The sequence below is a fragment of the Microtus ochrogaster genome, chromosome 5, assembly GCF_000317375.1.
Source record: "Microtus ochrogaster isolate Prairie Vole_2 chromosome 5, MicOch1.0, whole genome shotgun sequence".
NCBI classification, from domain to species: domain Eukaryota; kingdom Metazoa; phylum Chordata; class Mammalia; order Rodentia; family Cricetidae; genus Microtus; species Microtus ochrogaster.
In genome coordinates, this window is record NC_022012.1 from 19,752,437 (window position 1) to 19,769,636 (window position 17,200).

Sequence of the window (17,200 nt, forward strand, 5' to 3'; positions counted from 1 at the left end):
GGAGATCTTAAGAGTGGCTCTCTATGTAGATGGATAGGAGATCTTAGGGGTGGCTCTCTATGTAGATGGATAGGAGATCTTAAGAGTGGCTCTCTTTGTAGATGGATGGTCAGGAGATCTTAGGAGTGGCTCTCTATGTAGATGACAGTCAGGAGATCTTAGGGGTGGCTCTCTGTGTCGATGGATAGGAGATCTTAGGAGTGGCTCTCTGTGTCGATGGATAGGAGATCTTAGGTGTGGCTCTCTGTGTAGATGGATGGTCAGGAGATCTTAGGAGTGTCTCTCTGTGTCGATGGTCCTACAGACGCACAGAGGATTCACCATGTCGTCTTCCCACCGTGACTCTTCTAGCGCTGCGGATCTCCAGGAACCAGAAGTGCCCAGGACTAATGCAGATCCCCAGCATTTATGATACAGAACACCCAAATTGAAGAAGTTCTGGGGTTTTGCCTAAATACCTCTATTTTTACAAATTGCTAGAGAAGGCAGTCAAACTTCCAAGGCTTCTGGCCTGTAAGACTGCAGGTTTGCAGCATAGCCAGTCTCTCCTCCCTGTTGTCTCCACAGATGGAGAACTGGCTGCTCTTCTTTGATTGTTGGTTTGCATTCTCTCTGCAGCATGTCTCCTTTTGTCATTTAATTGGTATGAATATGTTTGTGAATGAGAGATGTAACACGTTTGTGCTTCATTTCAGGATGAGGCAGGGGCAGTTTTGAGGTTTTGGTAACAGCGGTTAATGAGATTTTTTTTTATGGAAAAGAAGGGGCCGAGAGTGGAGACAAGAAAGCCTGTGTCTTCTACATGGGTAAAGTTTAAGCCAACTGAGTGATATTTTTTTACCATGGGTACATGAAATTCCTAGAATTTGAAAAGCTGGGAGAGAAATATAAGATTAGAATTTGGTTCCTCTAATGTCGTTCAGTCTCTCGTTTATATCGTTTTTAGGGTAACCCTTCTCTCCTAGTATTTGTACAGAAGTCCTTTGGTATCTTCAGAGCATTGTTGTAGGACCCCTCTACACCAGTTCCCCCAAATAACAAAGTATGTGTATGTATCCTACACTCATCCTCTCCTTCCATTTAATCGTGTTTAGTTTACAGTCCTCAGTGCAATACAAATACTGCAAATGTTGTCTGTATTCTTGCGGGAACAAGGCTAAAGGATACCTGCACACGTTCAGTATGCACACTGGTACTTCTTTGTGAATAATTTTAATTGACAGCTGGTTGAACCCAGAAATACAAGTGTGGGATCCGTGGGTATTGAAGACCCAGCTGTATGTGCTCCAGAGGGGAGCTGAGAAGCTGGACCTCTGTTGGACATCTGACATATTAATGTGGCGTGGCTTCCCTGTCCTGTAAGCACTGCCACGGCGGCCAAGATGCAACCTTTGCCCTCTGTTCGGCTTGGTTTTGGTACCCTTTTTCTAACCCTCTCTGTCCAGTTTGCACTCAGCCCATTTTCTACCTGTATCCTGGAAGGATCCAGAAAAGCCCAAGAAGCTAATACTGTATAGTTTGGCATTGCACCTGGTCAGAAATTTAATGAGAAAGCAACTTGACTGAAAGACACCATGGGGATTTGGCTTTCTCTTTCCCCATTAGCCTAGAAAAATTAAGAATTAATGGATCTCAGACATTTTCCACTTCTCGCTGCCACCAAGCCTCTGGGAGTGAAAAATTGTGGGGCTCTCTATCTTTTGCTGCCCACGCAGGAAAGAACACTCAAAGTCTACTGGGACGAAAATAGGAAGTGGAGACTTTAGAGAGTAGGATTTGGTACAATGAAAATCTAAGTAGAAAGCGTCTTGAACTGGAAATGCGCTCACCCACGGCGCTGAAGTCTTTTGTTATGATTATTGCAGAGGGAAGCAGGTCATATAAATACAGTTTAGAATAGCTGGGGACTGGCATTTCATAAGGCTAATGGCAGCCAGAGCCATTTCCCCAAGGTTTCTTAAGTGCTAATTCTGTTTAATGTGACAACTCCTAAACAACACATGTAGGTAGTGTTGGTGCTCCGGAGTCTAGAGAGCTTGAGAGAGGAAGATAGATGTCAACATGTAAGACCAAGAAAATGTGACCGGAGCTTAAACATGTTTGGTTGTTTACACAGGAGGCCTGGGAGCTCGTGAGAACAGCGGCTTTGCTCTGCCCTGAAGGCATTGTCCTCCAGAGCACTGGCCCTGCCTCATGTCTGCTGCCTCTTCCTCGCTTCTCATCTTCTCTTCCTCTGTCCTTACCCTCTCTCTTGCCATCTCTGATCCTTACTCCGCCGGAGTTACTTTACATCACTCTGACAGAAATTGCTGACCTACAGCTCTTAAGACAGGGGTGACTTTGACTCATGGTCCCTGAGGTTTAACCCCCAGTCCTTGGCTCCATTCATCATGGTGACAGGAGGCTCTGCACCGTGTGGCAGCCAGGAAGTAGATGGAGAGATTGCTGGCGTAGCTGGATCTCGTTTTCCCCTTCGCTGCAGCAGTCCCAGCCTCAGGGATGGTACCAGTCCCATCCCCTCCTCTTAGTTAATGCTTTTAGAAATGTGTTCAGATATACACCAAGGCCCATTTTACTAATTTACAGGCACTTCTCAGTCTGGTCAAGTTGACGATCAAGGTTAACCACATAGGCGTGGAGAGATGGCTCAGTGGTAGAGTGCTTTCTACTCTCCTCGAGGACCTGAGTTTGGATCCCAGCACCCACCTCAGGTGCCTCACAGCCACCTGAACTGTGGCTCCAGGGGAGTTGATCCCTTCCTGGCCTCCATGGGTACCCTCACACATGGCAGGTGTTCACAAGGACACATAGACATACAAATTAAGTGTAAAGAAAACTTTAGGAATGACTTATCATCACACATTCTTGTTAATCACTTTGTTGTAGGGTGGTTTGGGGGAGGCGAGGGACGGCCTCTTCCTTCTGTCCATGTTATCTGTTCTCCCAGCCTGTTCATCTGACATCCAAGCAGAAGGAAGAATCTGGAAAGGAAGGGGTGTGCTTGGCTAACTTGGCAAGGCTTGTCTTAGGAGAAATGTTGTCGTGCAATGCAAGCTCAGGGCAAGTGCATTTGATCACAAGTTCCATGTTGTAACCCACAGCTTGACAGGTCTTGCTGAACTGGGCTTTCAGCATGAGGGCAGGAACTATCAGACAGCTCTCCTCAGCCCTCACTACCAGCGTGTTTCTTGGGCTATTGAAACTTTAGGTTCTGAGGGTGGAGTGTGCTCGCTGTAAACCTTGGCATGGCCATCCCAGTATTTTCGCTGTTATTGTGGGATGTGCTTCAGGCTGCCTGCAACTTCCCCCACGCTCTCCCAAAATAGCTGCAAAATCCTTCAAAATGCATTGCTATTTTTAGACTTGCTTCCACTTAGAATAATTAGTTTCAATCATTACTCACAAGTTTAGTGCCTAATTGGGAAAAGAAGAGCTTATTTTATTTGCCCTAAAACTGATCCGCCCCCTCCCCTTACTTCAAAGAGCTTCCAGTTCCCTCCCTTCCAGTTTTCGAAGAATTACTGGGCCATGCAGTCCTCTTCTAAGTGTGAGGAGAGAAATCTTGAGTTACTTCCCCACTGTGGGCCCTGACCTCTTTGTTCCCATTCGATCAACCCACATTCTGCACTGCAGCTGTGCAGCCCTTGAGATTGCAGGGTCCCTCTCTACAGTCTTTGGTTATGGGGGCGCTTGTGGGCAAGGGACTGACCCCTTTCCTTGCCTGGCTAGGACCCCACAAGCTCATCCTGCCTCTTCTGTTTCTCTGCAGCTAAATAGTTCTCTGTTCCAGTGACTCTTCAGTCACTTTTGCTCCTAGTCTTCTCTATGCTTCCTTTGCTTCTGAAACGCTCCCCCCTCTTCCTTCTCTAGTCGGCCTCTCTTGAGTTAGGAGCTCAGACCTGGCCTCCACAGCAGCCTCCTCTAAAGGAGGCAGGCCCCCCACCGGCGGCATAGATACACCCAGGGTTCTCTACTCAGGTCTTGGGAGCATGAGTCACGCATGAGTCACAGGTATGGTTTTGCTTTAGGCTCTTATTTGATTAGCTTTGTGTCTCCACCTCTGTTCCCCAGGCGTTGTTCCTACCCAGCTTAGGCTGGGTACGCAGTCATGTTCTTTCCTAACTATTGGAGGTCCAGAACTGCTGTGGGCCAAATGTTTATGTCCCCTCCAGCCTTTGTGCACTGAAGCCTTTATCCCCATGGGGAAGTGGGTTTTGAGGTAGAATGAAGGGGACAAGAATGCAGATCTTGCTCCTAAGTAATGAACATGGCCTGAAAGGACGCATTTGGGAAGAAGGACGCATTTGGGAGGAAAACCCTAGTGGCGGCAGTGGTGTGATCTGGTGGATTTGTGGCAAGCACCTGAGCTGACCTCAGACATTTCCACAGAGTTCTAGGCAGGTGATCAAATGACACTGTCAAACTCAAAAACAACCACCAAACTCCTTAGCTGCTTTGGGGCCTTACACTCACCCGAGGGTCCTAGCAAATGCAGGCTGGCATCAGGAGAAATTCTGCACAGAGGTATTTTATTATAAGGAGGGAGGGAGGGAGGGAGAGAGAGAGAGAGAGATGAGCATTGTCTGTCTCCTGGTGAAAGAAAAGGTTGTTTTTTCTTTTTCTTTTCTTTTCTTTTTTTTTTTTTTTGGTTGGGATTCTCTTTTGTGCCCATCAGACATTTTAAAAAGAGAAAATGTCACCTTCCTTCTGGTCACAGGTCCCTGGAGGGGGCGTGTGTCTTTGGCCGTGTCCTCTCCAGGCCCCTGTGTTGCCATCTACCACAGGTGCATTTTAAAACAAAGCAAAAAACTCTTGATTTACTCTCAGAATCACAGACAGTGTAATTTTAAATTCTTAAGATATTTTAAATATGTGGATAAAAAGCACTTTGCACACGTGAGGGTGGAGTGGTTGAAGGTCGCTCGCCAGCCTGTGAGGTGACTTGAGTTATGTTTAGAGTGAAATACGCCTCCGAAAGGCGGATGTCCCTGCCAGGTAATGAGACTTTCACTATCAGGGGATGCCGTGTAGATGATAGTGGTTTGCAGATCCCAGTAAGGGCTTTCTGGAGAGTTTCTACAAGTGTGGCACATATAATTCAGGCAGGGGGCTGTTACCCATAGTTCTACTGGGGAGCTAAGACAGGAAGATCATATGTTTGAGGCTAGCCTGCTGGGCTCCATGCTGAGATGCTGTCTCAGTGAAGGGGTGAGGGGATCATAGTTATAGGAAAAGCAGACTGTGTGTGTGTGTGTGTGTGTGTGTGTGTGTGTGTGAAAGAGAGAGAGAGAGAGAGAGAGAGAGAGAGAGAGAGAGAGAGAGAGAGAAAGCCTATTGATGAAATTCATAGGAAGCAGCCTTGAAAGAATTTACTAGAAATGTTAGCATTGATGGTCTTTGCACAGTGGTATTGCACTTATTTCTCCCATCTTTGCTTTATAAACTACCCGGGCTTATATTATTTATGCCAGCCATTAACCTCAATTTAATAAAAACAAAAACAAAGCAGTTGGACACAAGATTGCCATCAGATCTTAGCTACCATGTAAGATGGAGTCTTAGCTCCCACAGACCACGAGAGAAGGCAGGGAGTTTGGGGACTGTTTCTGAAACATAGAAATAGATGGTGACGATGGCACAATGACAGGCTGGCAGTTTGAACATAAAATCCATAAGGAGTGTTCTTATCTACATTTCTAACTTTCCTTCAATCTCTATGAGTTCTCTTGATTTTGAAAAAAAAACTGCCTTTCAAAGACTTGCGTTTGTGTGTGTGTGTGTGTGTGTGTGTGTGTGTGTCCTTCCTCAGTACACGTTACTGTCTTGTGCTGTCTTGTGCCTGCTGTCTTTTGAGAACACTGAAAGATTTCCAGCCAACAGCCACTGCAGACAGATTGTGTGCAAGCAGGTAATACTTAAATAGTTATGAGGCTGCTTGTTCGTTATCTTCCTCTGTGGAGTAAGGATGCTTAGACAAGGATGGACATCCATCTGGAACTTTGTTTTGGTCCCTGTGGAAAGAGGAGCTGAGGAGCTGCCCTCATAATGACATGTGATATTGAAGGATCTGACAGCCATGCTTTCTCTGGACAGAGGAGGGCAGGACAGAGCCTTTAGAACAGGGGTCTCTTACTATACTGTGAACCCTTGGGCAGGTGGCACAGAATGACTATGGTCCCCATCAGAGAGAAGACTGATCTGTCTCATGGCATTCTTGGCTATCACTGGCAAAGCTGATTTCAGCAGGGTGGTTTCTCTTCAGACTTCAGTTCCATGGAACTAACGCGTTGCAGTTTTAACAGCCATTGCGTGAAGGCAGGCATACACTGTCCTCTGGGGCAATTGGCTAATGTTTTCTGAGTGCTTTGGAGCAATAGAGTTGGCCAACTCTGGCTTTTCATTTTGGCCCCCTTGCTGGCAGTGATTGGCCCAGTCATGTCAACCCTCGGAGCCAAATGGAAGTATTGTCTACCTAGAGGAACCGCTGCTGTGGCACGCTGGAAAGAATGTGTCCATGTGTGTGAAGTGGCTGCCCTGTGTTAGACTCTTAGGAAATGTCTCCCTTCCCTTCCTGTGTCTCTTCCTGCTCACTCTTTTTTTTTTTTTAAACAGAAGCACACCTGCTTGTAGACGAATAGGGATTTGAGTGTTCTCATTATTGGATTTACTTGGATTTAGCTTACAAGAATCACAACCTAGTATTAAAAGTAAGCTTTTGTTCTAAGCACTTTAGTAAGAGGGCTTGGTGTGGGGTTCAGGAGGCATTGAGGGAGCTGGTGCAGGCCCTTTTTGGGGGAACCAGGCCCCAGCGTTCTGTTTTTTTGTTTTTTTGTTGTTTTTTTTTTTTTTTTGGTTTTTCGAGACAGGGTTTTTCTGTGGTTTTGGAGCCTGCCCTGGAACTAGCTCTTGTAGACCAGGCTGGTCTCGAACTCACAGAGATCCTTTTGCCTCTGCCTCCTGAGTGCTGGGATTAAAGGCGTGCGCCACCACCGCCCGGCTGGCCCCAGCGTTCTGACAGTGCCATTGTCTTCTTCCTGGGTTCTTTCTCTGCTATTGGAAAAAGCCAGTTGCTCCCTGGGCCTCTGAGTAGCAGGGACTGAAATGGATTTCTCTGCTTTCTCTACAGATCCCAGAGTCTCTGGGCACAGATCCTGCAGGCAGTGCTGTGTGTGGGTTTCAGAGAGGCCTTGGAGCCCAGCACCCCTGTTTGCATTTGAGCCAAGATAGCTGCAGTTCGGCTGTGTAGGAACACAGTGCGCATCCTTAAACAGTATAGTCCAGGGAGTTGTCTTCCTTTTATAAAGGTTTTGGGGAAAGGGGAGGTGGAGATGCTCTTTGCTTTGCTCTCTGGCTGTGCTGAGCTGCTTTCTGTCTGAGACATGTGCCAGGGCTGTGAAGGCTGCCTCTCTCCACCAAAGACTTAACTCCCAGTAGAACCGAGCAAAGGAAGACTCTTTCTGTCTCACAGGCAGTATGGCCTTCCAAAGTCTTGATAATTTAGAGAAACTTTACAATAGGTTTGTTGTGTTTAGAAGGTCAAACATGGTTGCTATTTAGTTTATACTTCATGTAATTAGTGTTTGCTTAGTTTTCTTATGTAACAGGTTGATGTTTTTTATACACTTTGGTCATTCATTCCTTTTGCCTACCACGTGAAGGCTACTGGTTTCTAATATCATGTCATGTCCTGTACTCGAAACATTCTGATAAGGATGAGCTCTTACTCCCCACTAAGATCTCGACAAGCGTTGTCTTTTGCCATGTATCATATTCCGATGAAAGTCGACTCCCTTGACCTTACATGAGCTGAGATTGGGCGTCTTCTCTTTGTAGCGGTAATATATCTTTATAAGGAGAAAGCACTCCACCTACTGCATCCACCGAAAGAGATTGGATTTTCAGTGGCCTCACTGAAAGCACAGAGGAAATCGCTCTCATCGTATGGTAAACTCGTTGTCAAAGGGAAGTCACGTCCAAAATGAGGAAAGCAAATGAAATCCCAATCCAGGGAAATAAACTCATCTGGAAATCTGATCCCAAGGTTTCATCCTGGAGCTGACCCTCCCCATCCTTCCAGGAAGCAGGATGAAGTAGCCATGAGGTACTGGCTTTAGAATACCTGCCTCCCATTAACTGTGTGCTCACCATTCGCAATACATCTTTATAAACAGAGCCAAGGCTTTCTTCAACGTGATTAGAAAAGGAAGCTTAAAACCTAGAAGGTTGGAAGACTGTTGTCATTTCTCTTTCTCGATCATGGCCAATCAAATTAAAGGATATTCTTTTTAGAAAGTAGAGGAGGTCAAAGTAAAGAAAAATGTACAAAGGTTCCTGAGCAAAAGCAGTTGTTTCAAGTTTTAGGGCCCTTAGGTAATTACAGAGATAAGCACGCAGCTGGTCCAGCACAGACCCAGCATGCAGCAAGCACTGAGGTTGCAGCCACACTAGTTTTTTATCTTGACATTTCCCAATGTCAGTGCTCCGGGCGTCTTGTAGATTGCCATTAAGATGTTTGACTGGGAGACCTCCTGTTGCCAAGACCTGCGGTGGAGTGGTGATCAAGTAATTCCCATCATTTCTTCATTATTGGTTATATTCATTTTCGGTGACAGTGACAAATATTTTGGCTCATGATTTTAGGCATTTCATTCCATGACCAGTTGGCCGTGTGGCCTTTGGGCCTATGCAAGGTGGAACCTGAAGTGGAGGAGGAAGCTACTCACCTCCTGGGAGCCAAGAAGCAACAAAAAGGAGAAGGGACCACAGTGCCAATATCTTTTCAGAAACATGACCCCAGAAACCCTATTCTTCTGTTAGCCCCATTTGAAGATTATACCCCCTCACCATAGAGCCACCTTCAGGGGATGGGGTAGACCCATGCTTTGATGCATAGGTTTGGGGTACATTTTGTATCTGCACTATAGCACTGATCATCTTTCTGGTTACTGGCGTGGAGCGAATGTTAAAAGTGATTTTTTCCGTTCTGGGCTGATGCTAGGGAAACAAGTTCTGTCCCTGGTCATCCCTGAAACTCATGCTGGGGGAGAGAGTAGAGGGCGGAACCCCGTTGACTTACTCATAACAAGCACAGCTGCATGCCTGCTGTGGGCCTTGCTGGCCTCCTCAGATGTTCTATTGTGAGCTCATGGATCAGCTGTAGAGAGAGCCACAATCAGACACTTTCAAGGTGTGGTGTTGAAAAGCTAAAATGGTTTTTGTTTCCAAGAATGAAAGCTGCCCTCCCAGACAGTGAGTTATGGAAGTAGCAGCTGGCAAGCTTGTCTGAGCTTCTCACACTTGAGACTTGCATGGAGAAATTTGTCACAACCTTCAACCTTGGCTTAACCCAAGAGTTGGTCAATTAGGAACAGGGTTTATTAATTAACTATATTAAGGACAAGAGGGGCAAGTGATGGTATAAGCCTGGAGAGAGACCTGAGCGTAGATAGGTAAAGATGGAAGAGCTTCAACTCCATGTAGCTGTGTTCCAAACCTCCACACGTGTGCCCTGGCATACCCTACTCTGCTCCCATAGTAATACTAAATAGTTAGTTTGCAAACGAGCAGGAGCCAGCTCAGTTCTGATTTAGGTTCATAATCATTTAGACCTCAGAGTTTGAGATATGAAGGAGGGTGGTGTATTGGTATTAGGACTGAAAAAAAATCAGAATTACAGGGACACCTTTTTTTGTATAACGCACACATTTCTTCTGCCTTTCCTGCCTTTTTGGCCTTTCTGTCCTGTTGACCCAGTTGTAACTCATGAGGCTATTATTTTTTTTCTTTTTGGTTGGGTGGATGAAACAGAATATTTAAGAATCAGTGGACTTAAACAGTTTTAGGCACAGTCCAGGTTGAGAGTAGTTAACAAGATGCTTCTCAGTCCCATTGATGTATATTCATTATACGTGACCCCGGGTTACATAAAGAGATTTTTGTATGAATATATAATGTCCTTTGGGTATATTCTTGTCCCGTACCCCTCCCCTAAATAGTTTTGGTTCTACTTTAATATTATATTTGCATACATGATTTTACATATCTGTAAAAATTGGGAGCCAAAAATGAAAAGAAAAATGTGGCAGGTGTCTTCCTGAAACAAACTTAATTCACTTAATACAGTCAGGTCCAGATGTGTCCATTTTCCTGCAAATTATAGAAAATTGTTCTTTGTAACTAAAAAGAACTCCAGTCTTCATATTCAACACACTTTCTGAAGATGGTTTTACTTTCTGTTGACATTGCTAGGATCTAAGCTGACTCCAGCCCCTCTAACTTTGATACACCCCGACCGTCCTGTCAGGCCAGGGATGCAGCAGAGAAGACCCATTCCCAGACTCTCCCTCTAAGCACGCTTGCCAGCTGTGTCTTCGTGGACTGAAGCCGCGTGGTCTGGGCGCTTTGCTCATGAACAGCTGTGGGCTCTGTGGAGCCTCTGCCAGAGTGAGGTCAGGAGGAAGGCAGGCGTGCTACAGCTTCCCCAGCTCACAGCTCATCCTGGGAACAACACGTCTTGGGGGCCTGCTGAGGGTCACACTGCTGGTGTGTGGACCTCACTTTGATCAGCTAGGACCTGAGAGGAGTCCTACTGTGTGGGTTAGCTGTGAACTGTAAGTGCAGTTGTCTCTTTATAGACAGAGAGTTCTTCTTTCCAGTCTGAGAATAGATGAGCCTCCTACCTGGTCCTGAAAATCGGGAAGTCATCTGCCTCTCTCCTCACTTTCTTGGGGTTCTGTTTGTCTTCAGTGGCATAGAGATGTGGACGAGGACAGAGCAGGGGATAATGGGCTGTGTGGGCTGAAAGAGGATGGCACGGGCCAGGCTGCACATGTTTTAAATTAAGGTGGCTCACCATGATGATGCCTCCTTTGGGCTTCTAGAGTTTACCAATGAATAACAGAGTTTTAAACATGAACTCACAGGAATTTATTATTTTTCCATAGATCACAACTGCGTTTTTAGGAGCATTTTATTTCCCAGGTGAAATAGTTACCTGTCTCATTACTGTGATATTACCTGATAGAAGCATTTGGCTTGCAGTTTGAGGGTATACAGTTGCCGTATAGCATAGGTTAGCCTGAAAAATCAGTGTCCTCCTGCCCCTGAGTGCTGGGATTACAGGTATGCGTTACTATACCATGCCTGGCCTGAGCTGTACCGATGAGTCCCTCATGAATAACTGTCATGTAAGGTTATCCAGTCCTATGTAAGCATCTATTCTGTCATCCCAGAGGGGTTCCTTCCTCTCTTCCCCAGCGTGTGCTTCACCGTGTTCTTTGCACACATCATGGTAGGGAAGGCATGGCAGCAGCTGGTCATGTTCTATCTGCACTTAGGAATCAGAGTGATGAACGTCGGTGCTTAGCTTGCGTTTTCCTATTGAATTTAGTCTAGGACCCCAGGCCAGCGAATGATGTCACTTACATATAGGGTGGATCTTCCCACATCAATTAATCTCCTCTTGAAGTTCCAGCACATGCGCCCAGAAGGTTGTTTCTCAGGTGACTTGAAAACCTGTCATGTTTACAATTACACCACACCAACAGAGGATGGGTTTTGGCTAAGAGGAATTGCCCCATCTCTCCTCCCTACTAGCCAAGAATAGTAGTGTCCTCCACTGCTGTGCAGCAGGTGGTGTTGATGGTAAAATGAAAGTTTCTGGTGACAATACACGTGGGTAGACACTCCCCCCCCCCCAGCAACGCAGAAGTACACCTGTTTGCCAAATGCCCAGTTAAAATGGAGACAGTTACCAAGATAAGCACTTCCGGGAGAATTCTGTTTGTCTGGCATGGATTTGAAGATTAGTGTCCACTTATATTTTCTACTCACTAGCAAACTCCCGGCTTCTGGGCCGGGAATGGTTTACAAAGGCACAGACTTCGTCCTGACAGCGTCCACTGTTGGGGAAACACAGACATTTTAGATGACTGTAAAAACAACTCCTAAGCCAACTTCCCGGGTTACCGCCCACCGCCTGGTTTATTTTCTCTGTAGCACTTCCTGTGAAGTGATGGACCCAGTCCTTGCTTGTGTCTCATCAGAACTCCCCAGTCTGCCCCTTGGCCATCAGTTGTGTGACTGTGTGCTGCCCAGAGGGTGTGAAAGGAGCTTTCTCCAGCCCGGGTGCTCTCTGGGGCTGTCTACAGCCCTGCAGCCTCCAGGGTCTGTGCGTAGGCCAACTGAGGCAGCCAGAGCTGTTCTCAAACCTAATTACCCAATTTTCTGGTTACAAGGTGGATCATTGTGTCCCACCTAGGAGGTTCCGATCCAGCAGGCCTACTACATGGTCAGAGAATTTCTAGTAATATCTAGGTCATGGTGATGCTGCTGTCCCTCGGATCACACAGAAAATCCATAGAGTAGGGCCTCGGTGTGCTCCACTGTTTCTGGTGGGTGGGTTGAGATGGCTCAGAAGCTATGCAGTGTCTCCATGAGGGAGAGTGGGACCTGAAAGGGGCCCCAACAGTGGGCCTGGAAAGAAAGAGACTTCACACTCAGGTGACAGCAGAATTCCTAGGCTTGGGGAGAGGAGTAAAAGGAGCCCAGCCCTTAGGAAAGGAATGTGAAGAACACAGTGAGACAGTGGGACAGAGGCCTGGGAGGGGAAGAAGGTCCTTTGGGACAAGAGAAAGTAGATGCTTAGGCAGCACTGGAGGATTTTACATGAATGTGAAAGAGGCTAAAGTTAGCAGTGTGACTCAGAGCTCAGGCAGGGCCTGGCGTGATGCCACTTACCTGTAATCCCAGCACTCAGAGGCAGAGGCGGGAGGGTGATAAGTTTCAGGCCGGTCTTGGCTATATAGTAAGACATATCTCAAAATGTGGAGTTATCAGCAATAACAGAAAACTCTAGGAGATAATTTTGAACCAGAGATATAGATTTCGGTGTCTTCAAGACTGCGGTTTAAGCTGGCACTGTGGGACTAGATAGGCCTGATGAAGAGCAGCTCAGAAGAGCAGAAGTATGTGCTGTTCAGAAGAAGCCAAGAACTGGGCTGGAGAGATGGCTCAGTGGGTAGGGATACTTGTTGTGCAAGCATGAAGACCTGAGTTCAGATCAGCATCCACACAAAACGGTAGCCGTGACTGTGTGTGTGCCTGTAAGCCAGCACTGTCTAGGATAGAGGCAGGAGGATTGCTGAGGCTTGCTGGTTGCCAGCCTAGCTCAGGGCTCCATGAGAGACCCTGTCTCAAAGGAATAAGACCAGATGCCATCCTTTGGATTCCTCATGAATATGCACGGATGTGTGTACTCTCTCTCACACACCTGTGCATACACCACACACACACACACACACACACAGGGAAAAATGTGAGTCAAGAACACTTTCTCCTGGGGGTCTTTAACTGTTGTGTTGTCTCAGAATCACTGTGACTAGTTTCTAAGGATGCCGTGTCCAGGGACACAGACTCACTGACCTGTCTTCTGTCTTTGCAGTTCTGTACAGAGCTAAACCAGCCGATCCTGCCCAACATCCGAAAGTGGAAGGGGTCCCGAGGATGCTGGCGGTCTGTTGTTGCTGAGAAGCCTTCGAGTCAGCTCCAGAAGGTACCTGCCTTGCATAACTGCCCTGTGTGTTTTTGTACTTAAACACAATATTTCCCACAAATCAAAGGCAATTTATATTTTGGGGGGAGTGAAGGTAGAGGTTGCCATCCAGTGTCTTCCTCCATTGCTCTCTGTCTTTCATTTTCTTGAGACAAGATCTCTCAATGAACTGGAAGCTCACAGATCAGACTGGGTAGTCAGTGAGCTTCAGGGATCCACTGTCTCTGCCTTCCCCCCCAACACTAGGGTTACAGGCACAGGCCACTGCATCCAGCTTTTTAGGTGGGTTCTGGGCTCCCTGTGCTTGGGTAACAGGAACTTTACTGACTGAGCCATTTCCCTAACCTAGGTTCTTATATTTTTAAGAATATTTCTTATAATTACTTGAGTTGAAAAACATTTTTATGATTTTTGCACAAATGCAGATGTTTTTAAGGTTCTACTATACCTCTTCAGCTACAACATTATGAATTGTATTTACATAATGGATACTTGTAATTTGGGCTCTTAAATTGTCAATGGAGACTAAATTAAAGTTATCTGTCCATTTATTCATATTGACTGTAAGCCCCTCCTCTTTTCAGTGACCACAGAAATCTGCGTGTCGCTTCTTTCCCTGGGTTTGTTGTTTAGGAGTGGGAACACCCTCACAGTGGACAGTGAGTGCACAGTGGGCTGAAAGGAGCTCATGCAGGCTGCATCTGGCTTTCAGAACGTAGCCCAGGGTCCTTCCTTTCAGTCCACACAAAAAGCAATGCCACATTGCTTTTATTATTATTATTATTATAGCATTTCACATGGATATCAGTGTGTAAAAATTCATGTGACTCTTAGAGTCCATTCATCTTTATTCACTCATTCATTCAGAAAACCATTCATGAGGGGTTATTTGTGTATGTGTGAGGAAAACCAGACCAGCAGACCAGCCCTATCTGTTACCTCTCTTTTCAAAAACTGCTGGATACCACAGCTTCTTTCACCAAGTTACAGTCATTTAGTGGAACGAGTCAGCTCACGTTGCTTTAGGAGGGGAGCCAAGGTCATCAGAGTATGGTCACTGAGGGCTCTTGGCCTTAGTTGTGTCATCTGTACCATGTCATCTGTAGCCTCTGCCCTAGCTCACAGGGCAGCCCCAGTATAGGAGGAAACAGTGAGTGCTGGGGTACTTCAGTATCGGAGCACAGACCAGGGCTGCAGCCATGTCTAGTCCTGGCCACTTGTTATCATGGAGTATTATGAGTTCAGTGGGTCAGAGCCACCCAGATTAATGGCATGTGTGGTTTGCTTAATTTTGAAAATGCATAGATCCAAGAATTAATTTTTAATGCAATGTGAGTCAAACATCATATATCCATGGCCATCTACAGTTTATATGCTGACCAGCTGTTGTGTCTCTGAGTCCTGGAGTCATATCCAGGTACCAACTGGAGGGCCAGTTTCCAATGAGAAAGCAGAGAAATGTGGGAAGAAATTATTTTCCCCAAAGCAGGCCCCTGTGATTGGAAGTGGCAATCTACCCTGAGTCCAGTGAACTATCTCTGGCATAAGCGCTTTTCTATGGCTATGTCCATCCTGGCATAATATGACCTAGATCATATTTGGGACCCATGCCTGTGAGGAGGTCAGAAGGAAGATGTGTAGGGATGAGAAAGGTCCAGAGAAGCTGGGCGTGTGTTAATCGGGCCTGAGGGGGTGCATCAGAAGGGAGTCATCTCAGGAAACCTCCTCCTCCCGTGTCCTGGAGGATTCTAGGGCTGGGGTGGATTTTAGGCAGATGGCGTGAGTGATGCCCTGGAACTTCTCCTCGGAGAACAATAAACAGAGCAACAGCCTCAACTCCAGAGCCTGTGGCTTCATTCTCTCTCTCTTCATGAGCCCTAGACACCCTGCAGGGCTTGCCTGGGTCCCACGGTTCCTGGACACAGCTGGACTGAGACCAAGGTGTGACCATGCTTAAACTAGTGCCTGCTTTAATGGTGGGCAAGGGGATCTTGCACAGCATAAAAGGCTCACATTCGTGTCCCCCCTATTTCTGTCCTGAACACACCTGTTCAAGGGTACCTGTCAGATGTCCGTCTGGGATCTGACTTGACGTTGTATGTGTGACAGCAACTGTTCAGAGGTGGCCAGGGTTACTTCAACAAAGAGGAGCAGTGACAAGTGCTCCTGGCCTGGTAGCCTGGTGGCCTGCTGATCTGTCCCTGGTACCACACACTTAGGAATGACCTGGTGGCTAGCAGTGGCTCAGATGGAGTAAACAGACCGAAGCTTTTCTTGTTCTGCAAGCTCCCAGAGGCAGGGGAAGAAGGAGGCAGCATGGAAGCTACTTCTCTGATTCCTAGAGCCAGAAGGTGTCCCAGAACTGTGCCCACTGCATCCTAGGTTTGCCTGCCCCTCAGGGTCTTATCTTTGAACCCTCACATTGGCACTTACGCTGTGGGGCTTTAGGGAAGTTACTCAGTCTCTCTGAGTAGCAGTGGCCTCATCTGTCAAATGGAGATGTAGGCTGTTGCCTTGTGGCATATGAGGGTTTAAAAAGTGACTCTGGGCCTGTTCTATGCTCCCCATACCTCCTGCCAGAGGGAGGAGATGGGCAGCCTTGGCCATGAGTAAGACTCTGCATGGGCATGGGTGCTGGGTGCCCTGTGGCTAACACCCTGTGTGAGTGACCTTGAGAAGCAGAGGGTGCATCAGAAGGGAGTCATCTTCATCCCTGTGTGTGTTTGGTCTCTGCTCTTCTCTCTGCTGTGTGGCTCTTGTACCAAGACCATGTTTCCATCTACACTGCAGGGCCCCTGCTTCTCTGGATTCCTGTGGGACACAGCAGCCGGTGTGGAACTGAGGGACATCTCCGGGCAGGAGAACTCACCCAACAACGGTCATGGGAAGGATGTGGGTCCGAGCCCATTCCTCGCGAGATTCAAGGTACTTGATTCTGTCATTTCTGAAATCTAGTCCCTTCAAAAGGGGAAGTCTTTGTGACACTGGGACCCAGAGAAGTCACATCTTCTCACTTGATTTGTTTTCTCTTAGAGGAGGATCAGTGCCTATTCTGGAGGCTCCCCCAGCAGGGGACCTTCTACAGGATAGTAGTGAAGGGATTTTGTTTTTATATTTATTTATTATGTATACAATATTCTGTTTGTATGTCTGCAGGCCAGAAGAGGGCACCAGACCTCATTACAGATGGTTGTGAGCCACCATGTGGTTGCTGGGAATTGAACTCAGGACCTTTGGAAGAGCAGGCAATGCTCTTAACCACTGAGCCATCTCTCCAGCCCCTAGTGAAGGGATTTTTGAGGGACTTTTAACCCCAGAAAGATCTAACCGTGATAAGAAGGAAGACAGTCGTCTGGAAGGAGTGGTACACCTTTGTTGTCTCTGCAGACCATCCTAGGCAGTGTAACAAAGCTCCTCACAAACAGGTCGATAGATTGATAGACAGACAGCAGACAAACAGACGGACAGACAGACAGAAGAGAAGGAAGAAAAGTAGAAAACTAATTCATATGGCTGTTCCCAAACGTGATGTACAGCAGAATCACCTTTCTTAAGATCAGGCATTCTCAAGCTTTGCCCTTCTGGGATAGGGCCCAGGCCATTTTCAGAAGTGTGTGCAGTGGTCCTACCTGCCTGATACTAGTTAGT

At 46.8% G+C, this 17,200-nt stretch overlaps 1 protein-coding gene across 1 annotated transcript in view; it reads left to right on the forward strand.

Moving 5' to 3' along the window:
• Eepd1 (endonuclease/exonuclease/phosphatase family domain containing 1) overlaps nt 1-17,200 on the forward strand; it is a 112,995-nt gene that overhangs the window by 82,513 nt on the left and 13,282 nt on the right. The window contains exons 4-5 of the mRNA XM_005346963.3: nt 13,442-13,552; nt 16,343-16,477. Of these exons, the coding sequence (XP_005347020.1) occupies nt 13,442-13,552; nt 16,343-16,477 (246 nt within the window). The remainder of the gene's footprint in view (nt 1-13,441; nt 13,553-16,342; nt 16,478-17,200) is intronic.